The sequence below is a fragment of the Bos indicus genome, chromosome 7 (genome assembly GCF_029378745.1).
Source record: "Bos indicus isolate NIAB-ARS_2022 breed Sahiwal x Tharparkar chromosome 7, NIAB-ARS_B.indTharparkar_mat_pri_1.0, whole genome shotgun sequence".
NCBI lineage: Eukaryota > Metazoa > Chordata > Mammalia > Artiodactyla > Bovidae > Bos > Bos indicus.
The window spans coordinates 68992042-69011410 of NC_091766.1; the positions used below are offsets into that span (position 1 = coordinate 68992042).

The following is a 19369-nucleotide window of genomic DNA, read 5'->3' on the forward strand; positions in this document are numbered from 1 at the left end:
ATGGACAGAGGAGACTGGTGGGCTACAGTCCATGGGGTTGCAAAGAGTTGGACACAATTGTGCAACTAACATACAAACTGATAATCAGAAAAACAAACAAACAAACAAACAAACCTGTCTTGCCTAAGATCCCTGGCAAAGTCTGAGCCTCAGATCTGTTGTTATCTATTCCTTCCACTCTGTCTCCTTCAAACTCAGGGTTGTACAGCTAAAACAAGATGCTGTTTTGGGAAGGAAAAGGCATACCTGAAAATTAGTAGGTATGTCTATTGAAACCAGTGGGCATAAATAAAATATATTAGTCTGTTCATGCTGCCATAACCAAAAACTAAAGACTGAGTGACTTGAAAACAGGAGGTTATTTTTCTATAGTTTTGAGATTACGGTGTTGGCTTGGTTGGGTTTCATATAAGGCCTCTCTTACCAGCTTATAGGTGGCTGCCTTCTTGCTGTGGCTTCACATGACCTCTTCTCTACTTGTTTGGAGAAAGCAAGCTCTGCTGTCTTCTGCTTCTTAAGGACACTAATGCCATCAGACAGAGCCCTACTCTTATGATCTTCTTTAATTTTTACTACCTCTTTATAATCTCCAAATACAGTCACACAGCATTTGAGTGGTTAGGGCTTCAACATATGAATTTGGGGACATAGTTTAGTCTGTAACATTCTATTCTGTGGTCCCCAAAATTCATGTCCGTCTCACAAGTATCAACTGGAAAAAAATGCACAATACGAGAGTTGTGAGTTAAGTTTTATTTGGGACAAAATGAGGACTATAGCCTGGGAGACAGCATTTCAGGTAGCTCTGAAGAGCTGCTCCAAAGAAAGGGCAGGTCAGAATTATATATGATTTTAGGGAAGGGTGGGGGAGGGGTGGTGTGCATGCAGTCAAGCACACATTTTGAGAGATGCTTGCTGCTAGTCACGAGGAGCAAATGTCACCTTAATGATTTTAGTGCTTTTGTAGATATGAGGAGATGCAAGAATCTGAGCTCATAAAATCTTCTCCTAAAAATATCTAACTATCTCTCTAAAGGCCTGTTCTGCCAGTTTTTCGCAGAGCACAGAGTGCCTCATTCTTGGTCTCCACCCTTACCTCCTTTCAGGGAGTGCTGAAGGTCAGCTGCTGCAGTGGCTAGTGACTTGTGTGCATGTGTGCTCAGTTGTTTCAGTGGTGTCCAACTCTTTGCGATCCCATGGACTGTAGCCTGCTAGGCTCCTCCGTCGATGTAACTCTCCAGGCAAGAATACTGGAGTGGGTTGCTGTGCCCTCCTCTAGGGGATCTTCCTGACCCAGGGATTGAACTTGCATTTCCTGCACTGCAGGCAGATTCGTTACCACTGAGCCACAGGGGAAGCCCAGCTAGTGACTTACTTCATTCTTATAGAGGGAAATGGCAATTGGTAGTTGATACATGCAAAATACATTTATCCCATCCCAGCAACACCAAAAGATTTGACCCATTCCAGCATCAGTTCCAAGCCCAACGTTTCGTCTAAATATCATCTAAATCAAGTATGGGGTGACTCAAGGTATGATTCATCCTGAGAAAAAAATTCTTCTCCATCTGTGAACCTGTGAAACCAGACAAGTTATATACTTCCAAAATACAGGTTAGGAGGACTTTCTCATTCCAAAAGAGAGAAAGAAGAAAGGAGTCTCAGGCAAGTCCAAAACCTAGCAAGGCAGATTCCATTCGATATTTTTTTTAATTTAAATTTATTTATTTTGATTACACTGGGTCTTTGTTGCTGCCTGCGGGCTTTCTCTAGCTGTGGTGAGCAGGGGCTACTCTTTGTTCTGGTGCACAGACTCTAAACCAACAGGCTTCAGTAGGTACAGCTCACAGGCTCTAGAGCATGGACTCAGTAGTTGTGGCCCAGGTACTTTGTTACCTTGAGACATGGGGAATCTTCCCAGACCAGGGATCGAACCCATGTGCCCCTGCACTGGCAGGTGGATTCTTATCCACTGCATCACCAGGGAAGTCCCCACTAGATCTTAAAGCTCTAGACTAATCCTCTGGCAGGATTTCTGCCTTCCCAGCCCCCTGGGGCACTAGTGTCAACCCCACAGCCCAAGGCAGTGGCCCTGCCCCCTGTGCTCTGGGCAGCAGCCCCACCCTGTGCCTCCCTTGAGGTACTGAGCAGGGGAGGACTGGCTCCCTGAAACCAAGAGGGTGTCCCATACTCTGAAACCAAGAAAGAAATAGCCTTTGCCCTCTGGGCATGTATGCTCTATAAATAGTGAGAATGGCAGTCCTGATGCTCTCTGAATCACCTTCAGGTTGTTCTCCCCTTTTCTTAAAGGACAAAACATATTCACAACCAAATAGCTGTATTGGCCTGTCCTATGGGTCCCAGCAGTTCAAAAGCCCTCGTGTTATCTCTGTTCTCCTTGGTCCAAACTGGCAGTGTCTCTGCTAGCATAAGCACATCTCTATTTCTGGTAGCTGCAGAGATGGCTGATAAATGGCTTGAGTCATCTCCATATAGAGTGAGTGTCCAGCCACACTCTCTGTATCCTCTCTAGAACATGTGTTCTCCTTTTTGGCAATGTTGGGCTGAGAATTTTCCAAATCTTCAAGCTTTGGCTCCTTGTTGCTTAGATTCCCTTCAGTTTATCTCCCTCCTCTTATATTTCACTGTGGGCAACAAGGAGAAACCAGGTCACACCTTGACTACTTCTGCTCAGGAATCTCCTTTGCCAAATATCCAAGTTCATCGCTTGGAATTTCTACTTTTGCTGCTGAAAGCTCAGCTTCTCTGTACATGGGTGCCGAGTCAAATCTCAGAGACAGAGTTTTGGGTGAATGAAAAAAGGATAGCTTTATTGCTTTGCTAGGCAAAGGGGACACAGTCGGCTAATGCCCTCAAAAACATGTGTCCCAACCTGGGAAAGATAGTGAGACGTTTTATTATAATAATTGTTCAAAGAGGGCGTGATCAGCTTGTGGACATTCTTCTGATGGGTTAGCAATGAGGTAAGTGGGAGTCAGCATCAACCTTCAGGTCCAACTAGTCTAGGGTCTATATGCTTGTGGGCAGCATACCATTAACTTCTCCCACCTGGAGGGGGTTTCAGTATATGCAAAATAGCTCAAAGATATTGCTGTGTGTACACCTTGATGGGAAACAGGACCTTGCCCAAAGGCTGCTCTTGGCTGTTTGTTTCTCCCTGGTCTGGCATCCCCGTGTGTGCATGCTAAGTCACTTCAGTCATGTCTGACTCTTTACAACCTCAGGGACTGTAGCCCACCAGGCTCCTCTGTCCGTGGGATTCTTCAGACAAGAATACTGGAGTGGGTTGCCGTGCCCTCCTCCAGGGTATCTTCCCAACCCTGGGATGAAGCCGGTGTCTCTTATGTCTCCTGCATTGGCAGGCAGGTTCTTTACCACTAGCACCACCTGGAAGGCCCTGGCATCCCCTCCCTTCCCTAACAACTGCTTGAATCTGCCCATTGGAACTCAGGGGAAGTCATGAGGCTGAATGAAGGTTGTTTCCTATAATCAAAGAAATAGGGTTCCAGAAAGGCCTTGTGCACAGAAGCCCCATTGGGCCCTGCACGATGTCACTTTCCACAAAACAGTAGGACACAATTCAACCAAGTTCTCTGTCAATTTATAACAAGGATCACTTTTATTTAGTTTCCAATAACATGTCCTACCTTTCCATCTGGGACCTCACCAGAATCACCTTTAACATTCATAGCTCTATCAATGGTTTCTTCATAATATGTGTCTTCTCGAAAATGATAGTCACTTTCTTTGTAGTACTTCTGTTTTCTTCCTGAACACTCACCAGAATTGCCTTTAACATCACATTTCTACCAACAGCCCCTTCAAGGCAATCTAGGTTGTTTGTAGCATGGACCTCTAAGCTTATCCAGCTTTTACCTAGTAGCCAGTTTCAAAGTCACTTCTACATTTTTAGGCATTTGTTATTGCAGGACCCCACTTCTTGGTACCAAAATCTGTATTAGTCTCCAGGGCTTTGCACAATTGAATACCATTGACAGGGGGTGGTTTAAACAACAGAAAATAATTTCCTCAGTTCTAGAGGCTGGAAGTCCAAGATCAAGGTGTTAACAGGGTTGTTTTCTGGTGAGACTTCATTTCCTGGCTCCTAGACAGTTGCCTTATTGCTGTATCTTCACATGGCCTCTTCTCTGTGTGAGCATGCGGAGAGAGAAGCTCTAATCTTCCTCTTATGAAGACACTAATCCTATCCGATCAGGTATAGCCTCATTTAACCTCACTACCTCATTATAGGCCCTGTTTCCAATACAGTCACACTGGGGTTAGGGCTTCATCCTATGAATGGGGGTGGGGAGGATACAGTTTAGTCCAGAACCGGGGCTCTAGCCCTAGAAACATGACACTAGAATTCTAGACCCAGCTCTCTCCAACCAACTCTGTGACTCTGGGTAGGTCTTCTGGATACTTCTCCTTTCTGGGCCTGAGTTTCTGACAAATAGCCCAGTGGTAATAGTCACCCCAGTCCATCTCACTCAGGACCTAGGAGAAGTTACTGAGATAATGGTAGTGAAAGTGCTGTGCCAGGTAAAAAATGCTAAAGGATCAAGTCTAACTCATTCTATGGACAGTCTACTTGCAAAAGGCATCCAAGCTCCATACCTGAAATTTGCTCCCATTTCCTGACCCTCAGTTGATCAATATTTCATCAGCGTAGGTACCTGAAAATTGGGAGGTAGCTCACGAGAGAAAAAGTTTGGTGGTCTCTGCACTGACCAAAAAATAAGAAATTTCCAATTCTGTCTCTCATCTACCCCCTTCCACACTTATATAGAGAAACAAACATATACACATCAACTTTTGACCCCCCCATAAGACTTTCCATTTATTTATAAAGAATGTGTTTGTTATTTATAAAGAATACTACATCTCTACCTAATCTTTAAAATATTCACGCCATTTAACCTAGTAATTACATTTCTGGGAAACTAGCCTAAAAAAATAATCTGTGATTTATGGACTAGAATGTTAATAGTAGTGTTATTTATAATAGTGAAAATATTGGAAACAACCTAAATATCCAACTGTGACGGGACAGTTAATAAATTATAGAATATTTGTATGATGGGTTACTATGTGGCCACTTAGAATAGTGTTTGCAAAGAGTTTATGCTTTAAGTGAAAAAGTTATGTTTAAGTGAAAAACAAAACAAAACAAAACAGTGTCCAAAATTACAAATATAAGTCTGATCTCAGCTATGTAAATGAAAAAGTTTTTAAAAAGACTAGAAGGAAATGTGCCAAAATGGTAGTGGCAGTTACCTCTGGATGGTGAGACTATGGAAGGATGAAGGGTTTTTTGTTTGGTTTGGTTTTGGGGGGTTTTGTTCATCATTTTTTGTTTTTGTTTCGCCCCTTCTATTTTCTACAATACTTATGTACTTACTGTGTAACTTTAGCAGTAGGGGTGGGTGGATAAATGATAAACACAGGAAAGAAACACAAAAGGAATAATGGTTCATCTTGGTGTCTTATTAAGAGAGTTTTGCATACTTGACCTCTCTACACAAGCTTGACTCTCTCCTCTGATGTTAGGGAAACTGAGGCAGAGTGAGACTCACTAGTTCCAGATTTCAGGAGTCCAGGTAAACCAGGTCACTGTACCTTTGACCTACAGTAAAAGCACAATATCATAGTTAGAATGTGGCCACGCTTCCATGGCTTAAATCCCTTTTCTTTTCTTTAGCAGCTGTGTGACCATAGGCAAATAAACTTTTCTGTGACTTTGTTGCCTCATCTATAAAAGATGCTAACAATGATAGTTCCTAAACGATAGAATTTTTGTGAGGCTGAAATGGGTGCTTAGACTAGTACCTCTCACATAGTAAGCAGTTAACACATGCTAATTTTAATTATTCTCATTCTACTGTTAATAATGTGGGGGTGGGGACCATACTCATAATGTTTAGCTTGTGCTTTTAGTTGTATAATGTGTGAAGAATTTAATTATATACTGATTCCTTAATTATTATCAAAGATAATTATCATGTTATGCTGTATTAATAATTGTCTTTTTCTTACCCCACATCCACTACATTGTGAGTACCTTGTGAACAGGAGCTGGACTTTTTCCTTCTCTCATCCACATTTGGAAGACAGACAATAAATGTTTAAGTTAATTATAAATTAAATGTGTGTGTTAGTTGCTCAGTTGTGTCTGACTCTTTGCAACCCCATGGACTATAGCCTACCAGGGTCCTCTGTCCATGGAGTTCTCCAGGCAAGAATACTGGAGTAAATTGCCATTCCCTTCTCCAATAAATTAAGTAACTAATAATAATTCTTTTACTCTGGTTCAGGACAAACTTCCAAGATGTTCATAGAAGAACTGTCGTCATGGGCCCTTACTGTGAAAATAATGTTGGCCCTATGATAGCTTTCCTTTGTAAACCATTTCCCAGCAACTTTTTTTTTAAGTTCAGTTTATTCTAGTATTATTTACATACATTAACATTCTCCTTTTTTTTGTTTTTAGTACACATGGCTATTAGCTTTGACAAATGCATATAATCTAATAACCACTTCCACAATCAAGATCACACTCCTGTCTCCTGTCACTTCTAACCCCTGGCAATCACTGATCTGTTTTATGCTCCTATGTGCATATGTGCTAAGTCGTTTCAGTCATGTCCAACTCTTTGTGACCCTATGGACAGTAGCTAACCAGGCTCCTCTGTCCATGGGATTCTCCAGGCAAGAATACTGGAGTGGGTTGCCATGCCATCCTCCAGGGGATCTTCATGACTCAAGGATCGAACCCCCATCTCTTATGTCTCCTGCATTGGCAGGCGGGTTCTTTACCACTAGCACCACCTGAGAAGCCATGTCCTTATAGTGTTGCCTTTTCTAGAATGTTCTATAAATGGAACCATACAGAATGTAGCCTTTGGAGTCTGGCTTCTTTCACTGAGCATAATGCATTTAAGATTCAGCCATAATGTTACACATATTAGTACTTCTTTTTTTTTTTTAAGCCTCACTGCTTGTGAGATCTTAGTTTCCCAACCAGGTATTGAACCGAGGCCCATGACAGTGAAAGCTCCAAACAAGGTTTTCATCTCTAATTTTGAGTTTTTACCCACAGAAAATGCAAATATCCCCCTAACCTGTAGGAAACCCATAAAGTTCTCAGACTCACTTACTTAACCAACAGCATTTACTATATGCCCTTTGCAAGGGCTTCCCTGGTGGCTCAGAGGGTAAAGCACCTGCCTGCAATACAGGAGACCTGGATTCGATCTCTGGGTCAGGAAGATCCCCTGGAGAAGGAAATGGCAACCCACTCCATATTCTTGCATGGAAAATCCCATGGACAGAGAAGCCTGGTAAACTACAGTCCATGGGGTCGCAAAGAGTCGGATACGACTGAGAGACTTCACTTTCTTTCACTTTCACCAAAACAAAGATTTCTAAGATAGAGAGAGAGAAGTCTCTCTCTCTATGGTTTTTCCTGTGGTCATGTATAGATGTGAGAGTTGGACTGTGAAGAAGGCTGAGCGCCGAAGAATTGATGCTTTTGAACTGTGGTGTTGGAGAAGACTCTTGAGAGTCCCTTGGACTGCAAGGAGATCCAACCAGTCCATTCTGAAGGAGATCAGCCCTGGGATTTCTTTGGAAGGAATGATGCTGAAGCTGAAACTCCAGTACTTTGGCCACCTCATGTGAAGAGTTGACTCACTGGAAAAGACTCTGATGCTGGGAGGGATTGGGGGCAGGAGGAGAAGGGGACGACAGAGGATGAGATGGCTGGATGGCATCACTGACTCGATGGACGTGAGTGTGAGTGAACTCCGGGAGTTGGTGATGGACAGGGAGGCCTGGCATACTGTGATTCATGGGGTCGCAAAGAGTCGGACACGACTGAGCGACTGATCTGATCTGATCTGATCATGTATTAAGCACCTCAAATGGTGCTGAGCACAGTACCTATATTATCTCATGCAGTTCTTGTGAGAGTCCCATGAGAGATTTTAGGGTAAACCATATGGTATTGTTGATTTTGAAGGTCATAAAGAATCAAATGTTGGCAGTATAACATGGTTCAACCTGAAGTGTGCTCTGCTGTGCTTAGTTGCTCAGTTGTATCCAACTCTTTGCGACCCTATGGACTGTAGCCCGCCAGGCCCCTCTATCCATGGGGATTCTCCAGGCAAGAACACTGGAGTGGGTTGGACATGACTGAGTGACTGAACTGAACTGATATGATTTCATTTTCTCTCTTAGCATATCAGTTATCTTTTTTTTTTTTTTTTTTACTGGTTGCTCTAGAGTTTGCCATACACATATACAGCTAATTCAGGTCTACTTTCAAATAACACTATACCACTTCATAGGTAGCGTGAGTACATTATAATAACAAAGTAATACTAACTCTTCCCTTGTATCACTGCTTTCATTCATTTCAGTTACATGTAAGTATATGTATATATATATAATGTATGTGTATAAACACACACAGTCAGTCAGTTCAGTCACTTAGTTCTGTCTGACTCTTTGCGACCCTATGGACTGCAGCACGCCAGGCCTCCCTGTCCATCACCAACTCCCAGAGTTTACTCAAACTCATGTCCATTGAGCTGGTGATGCCATCCAACCATCTCATTCCCTCTCATCCCCTTCTCTTCCCACCTTCAATCTTTCCCAGCATCAAAGGGTCTTTTCAAATGAGTCAGCTCGTTGCATCAGGTGGCCAAAGTATTGGAGTTTCAGCTTCAACATCAGTTCTTCCAATGAATATTCAGGACTGATTTCCTTTAGGAGGGATTGGTTGGATCTCCTTGTAGTCCAAGGGACTCTCGAGAGTCTTCTCCAACACCACAGTTCAAAAGCATCAATTCTCTGGCACTTAGCTTTCTTTACAGTGCAACTTTCACATCCATACATGACTACTGGAAAAACCATAGCCTTGACTAGATGGACCTTTATTGGCAAAGTAATGTCTCTGCTTTTAAATATGCTATCTAGGTTGGTCATAAGTTTTTTTCAAATGAGTAAGTGTCTTTTAATTTCATGGCTGCAGTCATGATCTGCCGTGGTTTTGGAGCCCCAAAAATAAAGTCTTTCACTGTTTCCACTGTTTCCCCATCTATTTCCCATGAAGTGATGGGACCAGATGCCATGATCTTAGTTTTCTGAATGTTGAGCTTTAAGCCAACTTTTTAACTCTCTTCTTTCACTTTGATCAAGAGGCTCTTTAGTTCTTCTTTGCTTTCTGCCATAAGGGTGGTATCATCTGCATATCTGAGGTTATTGATATTTCTCCCGGCAATCTTAATTCTACCTTGTGTTTCATGCAGCCCAGCGTTTCTCATGATGTACTCTGCACATAAGTTAAATAAGCAGGGTGACAGTATACAGCCTTGACATACTCTTTTCCCTACGTGGAATGTTAGGTCCATGAATCACGACAAATTGGAAGTGGTTAAACAGGAGATTACAAGAGTGAACATCCATATTTTAGGAATCAGTGAACTAAAATGGCCTGGAATGGGTGAATTTAACTTAGATGACCATTATATCTACTACTATGGGCACGAATCCCTTAGAAAAAATGGAGTAGCCATCATAGTCAACAAAAGAGTCCAAAATGCAGTACTTGGATGCAATCTCAAAAATGACAGAATGATTTCTGTTCGTTTCCAAGGCATACCATTCAATATCATGGTTATCCAAGTCTATGCCCCAACCAGTAATGCTGAAGAAGCTGAAGTTGAATGGTTCTATGACGACCTACAAGACCTTCTAGAACTAACACCCAAAAAAGATGTCCTTTTCATTCTAGGAGACTGGAATGCAAAAGTAAGAAGTCAATAAACACCTGGAATGATAGGCAAACTAGGTCTTGGAGTACAGAATGAAGCAGGATAAAGGCTAATAAAGTTTTGCCAAGAGAACACACTGGTCATAACAAACACCCTCTTCCAACAACACAAGAGAAGACTCTATACATGGACATCACCAGGTGGTCAATACCAAAATCAGATTGATTATATTCTTTGCAGCCAAAGATGGAGAAGCTCTATACAGTCAGCCAAAACAAGACCGGGAGCTGACTGTGGCTCAGATCCTGAACTCCTTATTGCCAAATTCAGACTTAAATTGAAGAAAGTAGGGAAAACCACTAGACCATTCAGGTGTGACCTAAATCAAATCCCTTACAATTATACAGTGGAAGTGAAAAATAGATTCAAGAGATTAGATCTGATAGACAGAGTGCCTGATGAACTATGGACAGAGGTTCGTGACATTGTACAGAAGAGAGGGATCAAGACCACCCACAAGAGAAAGAAATGCAAAAAGGCAAAATGGTTGTCTGAGGAGGTCTTACAAATAGCTGTTAAAAGAAGAGAAGTGCCCGGCTGAACTTGGCGTCCAACTGCTAAGGAGTCTCCTCTTCGAATCTTTTGGGGGCAGCCCAGAGGCTGCGGCAGTTTGGGCCGCGGCCTGGTGCCCTGCCGTGGGGGCCCCCAAAAAATTAGAAAAAAAAAAAAGAAGAGAAGTGAAAAGCAAAGGAGAAAAGTAAAGATACACATACACCCACACACATATGCTGATGTTGCTGATGTTTTGTTCTCAGATTATATTGATGCTGAAGCACGTTCTGAGAGCCACTGTATTTGGATGTCACTGAAAGGAACTGTAATTATCCTTTTGCCTCATTTACAATTTTTGGATAATTTTTCTCAATAGTTATCAACATTACAAAACCATAACATTAAGAATAGACAGAATACTCTTTAACACAAATCATACCATTAATTTTTTTTTTTTTTTTGGATATGTCTCCTAATGCAAAAGAGATAAAAACAAAAATGAACAAATGGTGCCTAGTTAAACTTAAAAACTTTTGCACAGGAAAGGAAACCATCGACAAATGAAAACACAACCTATACAATGAGAGAAAATATTTGCAAATAAAATGGCCAATAAGGGATTTATATCCAAAATACAAGCACTGCTCATACAACTCAACATCACATACAACTCAACATCAAAAATACAACCTGGGACTTCCATGGTGGTCAAGTGGTTAAGAATCCATCTGCCAATGGAGAGGACACAGGTTCAATTCCTGATTCAGGAAGATTCCACATGCTGTGGAGCAAGTAAGCCCGTGCACCACAAGTACTGAGCCAGCGCTCTAGAGCCAGTGAGCCACAACTATTGAAGCCTGCTTGTCTAGAGCCTGTGCTCTGCAACAAGAGAAGCCACCACAATGGGAAGCCTGTGCACCGCAATGCAGAGTAGCTCCTGATCTCCACAGTGCTCAGCAAGGAAGATCCAGCACAGCCATAAGTGAATAAAGAAAAAGAAATCAACAAGCTTTCCCATCACTAATTTCCAGGAAGCTGAAAGGAGAACGGTGTTGCCCAACATGTATACAAAGAATGAGAGGGGGAAAAATATCCCTTAAGAATTCAAAACAACAAACAAGTCCTTAGATTTACAACCTCAAGTCACCAAATCTGATAGGTATGAAAAAAAAAAAAAACCCCACAACCTGATTTATAAATGGTCAGAAGACCTGAATGGACATTTTCCCAAAGAAGCATACAGATGGCCAAAAGGTACATGAAAAGATGCTCAGCATTGTTAATCATCAGAGAAATGCAAACGAAAATTATAATGAGCTGTCACTCACACTAGTCAGAATAGCTATTATCAAAAAGAACACAAATGACAAATATTGGTGAGGATGTGAAGGAAATGGAACCATTGTCTACTGTGGATGAGAATGTACATTGGTGAAGCCACTGTGGAAAACAGTATGGAGGCTCCTAAAAAACTAAAAACAGAACTACCATATGATCCAGCAATTCCACTCTTGGGTATATATCCAAAGAAAACAAAACCACGTATTCTAAAAGATATATCTACCCCAGTGTTCATAGCAGCACTATTTACAATAGCCAAGATATGGAAACAACCTAAGTGTCCATCAACAGATGAATGGATAAAGAGGATGTGGTACATACACACAATGGAATACTCAGATCAGATCAGATCAGATCAGTCGCTCAGTCGTGTCCAACTCTTTTTGACCCCATGAATCGCAGCACGCCAGGCCTCCCTGTCCATCACCAACTCCCGGAGTTTACTCAGACTCATGTCCATCGAGTCAGTGATGCCATCCAGCCATCTCATCCTCTGTCGTCCCCTTCTCCTCTTGCCCCCAATCCCTCCCAGCATCAGAGTCTTTTCCAATGAGTCAACTCTTCACATGATGTGGCCAAAGTACTGGAGTTTCAGCTTTAGCACCATTCCTTCCAAAGAAATCCCAGGGCTGATCTCCTTCAGAATGGACTGGTTGGATCTCCTTGCAGTCCAAGGGACTCTCAAGAGTCTTCTCCAACACCACAGTTCAAAAGCATCAATTCTTCGGCACTCAGCCTTCTTCACAGTCCAACTCTCACATCCATACATGACCACAGGAAAAACCATAGCCTTGACTAGATGGACCTTTGTTGGCAAAGTAATGTCTTTGCTTTTGAATATGCTGTCTAGGTTGGTCATAACTTTCCTTCCAAGGAGTAAGCGTCTTTTAATTTCATGGCTGCAGTCGCCATCTGCAGCGATTTTGGAGCCCAGAAAAATAAAGTCTGACACTGTTTCCACTGTTTCCCCATCTATTTCCCATGAAGTGATGGGACCGGATGCCATGATCTTCGTTTTCTGAATGTTGAGCTTTAAGCCAACTTTTTCACTCTCCACTTTCACCTTCATCAAGAGGCTTTTTAGTTCCTCTTCACTTTCTGCCATAAGGGTGGTGTCATCTGCATATCTGAGGTTATTTATATTTCTCCTTAGCCATAAAAATAATGAAAATTTCCCATTGTAACGACAAGGATGGACTTGGAGGGTAATATGTTCAGTGAAATAAATCAGACAGAGAAAGAAAAATCCTGTATAATATCACTTACATGTGGAATCTAAAAAATTAAACTAGTGAATATAAAAAAACAGAAATGGACTAACCAATATAGAGAAAAGTGGGGAGAGGGAAACAGGGAAGGACAAAATAGGAGTAAGGGAATAAGAGGTACAAACCACGATACATAAAGTAAGCTATAAGGCTATAGTGCACAACACAGGGAATATAGCCACTATTTTATAATAACTATAAATGAAATATAACCTTTAAAAATTGTGACACCATGCTGTATGCCTGAACCTTTATTCCATTTCAGAACAAATCTCTTTATATTAAAAAAAATCACTGATACACAAAGAGATATGCCATAAAAAATATTTTAAAATGTGGAGAAAGTGTTTAAGACTGTCCACTGGATGCAGGAAGGGGAGTGTTCTGTTAAGTCTTTTCATACTGTATATAATATTTAAGATTAATCTTGAAGAATCAGTAGATATTTTCCAGGTAGACAAAGTAGTTGTGAGTGAAGAATGTTTCAAGAAAAGAAAGTAATATTTATAAAAGCACAGTGGTGTGAATAAGTCTTCACTAAAAAAAAAAAACATTCCTTCAACCAACCTTTACTGAGTTCGCACTAGCAGCTAGGCTCTGGGCTAATAAGGGAACTGCAGGAGTTCAGACTGGCTGTCATGCAGGCAGCCACAATGGGGTAGAAATGCAGAACATAGTCTCTGGTGTCAGACTTGAGTTCAAATCTTGGCTCAAAGCTGTACAAACCTGGGTAAGTTATTCAGTTTCTGTGTGCCTTGGTTTCCTCATCCATCAATACTTGCAAAGAGCATACACAAGAAAATGTATGTATTTTGCCCAGGGCCTGTGTGTGATCACATGTCACTCACCAGTATCTTTCATGTTGTTAATTTGGTATAAATGAGTACATATTACTTCTAAAGGTGTACAAGACAATAAACTTTATGTAACAACAGTCCCCAAAAATCAGGAGCCTTTTTTCTAAGTCTTGATCCTGGCTTCCCTTCAAAAATTAGAAGGTTGGGCAATAATCAGCCTAAATTCTCCCCTGGTCACATCATCCATTTATTTTAAAGGCATTTGATTTCCTATCCCAGGAAAAGATGGTGGAGACACAATGTACACTTCTGAGGACAGGCATGAGCATAGCTGGTTAATCCTCTCTGATTAATTCAGACACCAGGGCTGACTTCACAGAAGTATGACCCAGGCAGTTACATAGGACTCCAGTCTCAAATGGCCCTCATACTGCTTAATACCTTGCTGTTGCTATCTTGAAGTTCTTAATAAATTTGGACAAGAGTAATTGCATTCTCATTTTGTAGAAGGACCCACAAATCATGTGGCTGATTCTGCAGCCACCCCACACTTAATCTTAACCTTCTCATCACCAGATTGCTAAGGAGGATGGAAAGGTGATTTCAAGATCAGAGATTTCAGGGGAGAGGGTTTTCAGAAACTATCTGGTGCAGCAGACAAGGTAATTATTTAATTTTATAGTGATAGCTACCAAGGTCCAGAAGGAAGGAATTGAATTCCTCAAGGTCATGGACAAATCCTGAAAGAGGAGCCAAATTGGAAGTCTAAAGTGATGAGTCTGCAAGGCAGTGAATACTAACGCTGCCAGTGAGTTTATGTATCTGAGGTACCTCTGCATACCAATGAGAAAATGCCTGTTTGTCACTTAGCTCGGTCAACTTTGGGTTGATCTGATTAAAGGAGACAGAGGTAGATAAAATGGAAGGGTGGGAGTGTGATCTTTAAATTGATCAAGAAAATGCTATAAACAGATCCAGTTTAGGATGAGGATTGGAAGAGAGGAAAACATTATATATGAACTCCATCACTGTATTTGTTATAAAGAGCAGACATCCACCTAAACCCCTAATGAATTACAAAGGGCAAAGGTATTCAGGAAATGCCAACACACTGCCTGATTAAAAATGGCAATCAAGGTTCAAGGAGGCACTTAATTTCAGCTGGCCTCACTTAGCTGGAAAATAGCTGGATTACTTGTAGGTCTCATTCTGGTTTTAGGTTAATGACTGCATACACTCAGTAAGAGAGTTGAGTCTCTGCAGCTGACCGAGTGGTAAGCTAAACTAGGAGACAGGCAAATAAGTCAGCGCCAGGTGGTCTTGCACCTGTTCACGTCTGCTTATGGTTCGAGTAGGGTGGAGCCTCCTCTCCTGCCCATCTACCCCTGTAGAGACCAGTCAAGGAACCAAGGCCTGGGAGTACAACTCCATCCCCAGACCCATTGTGTTTGGCTCATTGTTGGGTATGTGGCCCTAATTTGGACCAATAAGCATCCTTCCCAAGACTCTTGACAACCCTAACAAAAATTGCTTCCTGTTCTTCTGAGACGGTGACCAAAGTAAATTTGAGGAAGTGGGTAGTTCTTTTGCTACCATGTCTGGAAAGAACCTGTCTGAAAATTAAGTCAAATAGTGACAAGAGACAGAAAAACCAAGATGGAGGGTGGGGGAGGGAGTGGAGCTAGCTAATAATATTTGAACCTGTGGACCAAGCTATGTCTGAGGTGAACCTTCCCCTGGAACTTCTCAATTACATGAACCAAAATTTTCTTTTTTGTTTAAGCTTGTCTTAGTTAGAAGTCTGAAAATGTCTGACTAATATAAAGGCCTTCTCCATCCCAGGCACTCTGTAAGGTGCTGGGACTGTAATAGTGGACAAGACACATGTTATGTCTATCTTTGTGGTACTTAGAGTCCAGTGGGAGAATGGTAATAAGGAAGCAACTACACAAATAAATAAAACATAGTTATCACACATTGGGGTTTGTAAACAAAAGCAGCTAAAATAGAGGATAAGACAGGAGAACTATGCAGACAGCATGGTGGAGAAAGGCTCTCAGTTGCGTGTCTTTAAGCTGAGAGTCAGCAATATGAGGGGCTTATTCACTTTCACTTTTCACTTTCATTCATTGGAGAAGGAAATGGCAACCCACTCCAGTATTCTTGCCTGGAGAATCCCAGGGACAGAGGAGCCTAGTGGGCTGCCATCTATGGGGTCGCACACAGTCGGACACGACTGAAGCGATTTAGCAGCAGCAGCATAGATTGATTTTGCCTCATTTTGTACTTTATATAAATGGAATCACACAGGATGTGGTTTGTAGCTAGGGGAGGGAAGGGGATTATCGGGATGCCCTGGCTTCTTTTGCTTAACACTGTGTTCATCAGATTCTATTACATTGTTCGTATAGATTGTTCATTTTGTACAATATTCCATTACTGGGATGTGCCACAAGTTATTTGTCTATTCTGCAATTTATAGACATTTGGATAGTTCCCGGACTGAGACTGTTGTGAACATTCTTTTGGTCACTGTATATCTGCATTTATTTGGTGTATATGCTTAGGAGTGACATTGCTTGGCCATTGAATGCTGGGTCAGAGTATATGATCCACTTTAGCAAATACTGCTAAACACTTTAGCAAAATGATTCTAGCAATGTATTACACCCTTACTAGTTTTGTAATACAATTTGGATGTTTTCAAATCCTCAATAAAACTTGATACTTCCCCTCTTAAACAACGTAGTCATCTGGTAGTGGTATCAATTATTTCAATTTTCACTTCCCTAATGATTAACAAGATTGAAACTTCTTTATATGATTATTAGCTAATGGATATCCTCTTTTCTAAAGTGTATTCAAGTCTACTACTCTCCATTTTTCTACTGAGTAGTTGGTCTTTATCTTATTGGCTTACAGGGGTTCTATAAACATCTTGGTGACAACCCCCTGGTCGGATGCTACTGCTACTGCTGCTAAGTCGCTTCAGTCGTGTCCAACTCTGTGCGATCCCATAGACGGCAGCCCACCAGGCTCTGCCGTCCCTGGGATTCTCCAGGCAAGAATATTGGAGTGGGTTGCCATTGCCTTCTCTGCCTGGTCGAATATATGAATGCAAATATCAGCTTCCACTTTACAAAGTGTCTTTTCACTTACTTTTGATGAAAAGAAATTCTTAATATACTATTAATGTATCCAAATTAATCAATCCTTTTTATGGTTAGTACCTTTTGAGCCCTACCCCAGGATCAGAAAAATGTTGTCCTATGTTCTCCTCTAAAAGTTTTACTCTTTTTATTTTACATTTAGATCTACAATTTATCTGAAGTTGACTTTGCTTATAGTGTGAAGTAGAGGTCCTGGGAACTTCTTCCATTTGGCCATGGCTCTCAAGCTGTGTAACAAGTCACCCTTGTGAACCACAGTAAATTCACACAGGTGGCATGGGATATTTCTCATTTTTGAGTGAAGCATAGTGACATCCATTAGGCACCATATAAACTACTAAGTTGAAGTAGTTCATAGTTTCAATATTGAATTGTACTATATTCTCTTCAATAACATCATATTTTTGTAAAACTGGGTTTTTCAAAGTTCCTGTGACATAAAGGTGACAAGAGTAATGGTTTTCAATCAGATTCTAACACCTGATAAGGTCTGCGGTGCCCAACAGGAGCACAAGTCCATTAGCAAACATTGTGGTTGCTTAAAAGTAAAATAAAATATTATCTTTTCTTTTAATTTATGTATATTATATAAATACTTACTAAGTTGCTTGGATCTAATTACTTAACACACAGAATTGTTAGATATATACATTTAGGTCTAGGGCTGCCATTAAAAAAAATGACTGAGACATTAAAGGTGCTATGTATCAAGAAAGTTTTGGGGACTTTCCTGGTGGTTTAGTGGTTAAGAATCTGCTTGCCAATGCAGGGGACATGGGTTCTATTCCTGATCCAGGAAGATCCCACATGCTGCAGAGCAACTAAACAAACCCCTGTGCCATGACCACTGAAGCCCATGCCCTAGAGCCCATACTCTGCAACAAGAGAAGCCATGGCAGTGAGAAGCCTGTGCACCACAACAACCTGTAGACCCAGCTCAGCACAACTAGAGAAAGCCTGCATGCAGCAACAAAGACCCAGAGCAACCCCAAATAAACAAATAAACAAACAAATAAATAAAACTGGCGGGGGGGGGAGTTTCAGACCCTCACTGAGGCAGAGTATAGAGCAGTCCCATGATTCCCACCCCGGTGCTTATGTTCTTGTGTGATTCCCCTCTTCATGAGTGTACAATGGACCTGTGACTTGCTTCTAACCATAGAATATGGCAAAGGTGATAAAATATATGTGATTATGTGTCTGTGATTATGGTACTTAAAATTGTAACACTCAACTTCAAAGGAGTCCCTCTCTTTCTCTCTCTCACTTGTTGGCTTTGAAGAAGGAAGCTGCCATTTTGTGAACTACTCCATGCAGGGAAGCATGCAGCAATGAAGTGAGGGCAGCTTCAGGCCAACAGGCAGCAAAAAAATAGGCCCGCAGTTGCTCAAACTACCGCACAATTGCACTCATCTCCCACGCTAGTAAAGTAATGCTCAAAATTCTCCAAGCCAGACTTCAGCAGTATGTGAACCGTGAACTTCCAGATGTTCAAGGTGGTTTTAGAAAAGGCAGAGGAACCAGAGATCAAATTGCCAACATCCGCTGGATCACTGAAAAAGCAAGAGAGTTCCAGAAAAACATCTGTTTCTGCTTTATTGACTATGCCAAAGCCTTTGACTGTGTGGATCACAATAAACTGTGGAAAATTCTGAAAGAGGTGGGAATACCAGACCACCTGACCTGCCTCTTGAGAAACCTATATGCAGGTCAGGAAGCAACAGTTAGAACTGGACATGGAACAACAGACTGGTTCCAAATAGGAAAGGGAGTACACCAAGGCTGTATATTGTCTCCCTGCTTATTTAACTTATATGCAGAATACATCATGAGAAACACTGGGCTGGAAGAAGCACAAGCTGGAGTCAAGATTGCCGGGAAAAATATCAATAACCTCAGATACGCAGATGACACCACCCTTATGGCAGAAAGTGAAGAGGAACCAAAAAGCCTCTTGATGAAAGTAAACGAGGAGAGTGAAAAAGTTGGCTTAAAGCTCAATATTCAGAAAACAAAGATCATGGCATCTGGTCCCATCACTTCATGGGAAATAGATGGGGAAACAGTGGAAACAGTGTCAGACTTTATTGTTTTGGGCTCCAAAATTACTGCAGATGGTGACTGCAGCCATGAAATTAAAAGACGCTTACTCCTTGGAAGAAAAGTTATGACCAACCTAGATAGCATATTAAAAAGCAGAGATACTACTTTGCCAACAAAGGTCTGTCTAGTCAAGGCTATGGTTTGTCCTGTGGTCATGTATGGATGTGAGAGTTGGACTGTGAAGAAAGCTGAGCACAGAAGAGTTGACGCTTTTGAACTGTGGTGTTGGAGAAGACTCTTGAGAGTCCCTTGGACTGCAAGGAGGTCCCAGTCCATCCTAAAGGAGATCAGTCTTGGGTGTTTTTTGGAAGGACTGATACTGAAGCTGAAACTCCAATACT

At 41.5% G+C, this 19369-nt stretch overlaps 1 protein-coding gene across 1 annotated transcript in view; it reads right to left on the bottom strand.

Annotated features, from left to right (window-relative positions):
• Window positions 1-3667: 3667 nt before the first annotated feature.
• Window positions 3668-19369, bottom strand: part of SOX30 (SRY-box transcription factor 30) — an 82132-nt gene continuing 66430 nt past the window's right edge. Inside the window, exon 5 of the mRNA XM_070793926.1 lies at window positions 3668-5647. Coding sequence (XP_070650027.1) covers window positions 5632-5647 — 16 coding nt within the window. The 3' untranslated portion in view covers window positions 3668-5631. The remainder of the gene's footprint in view (window positions 5648-19369) is intronic.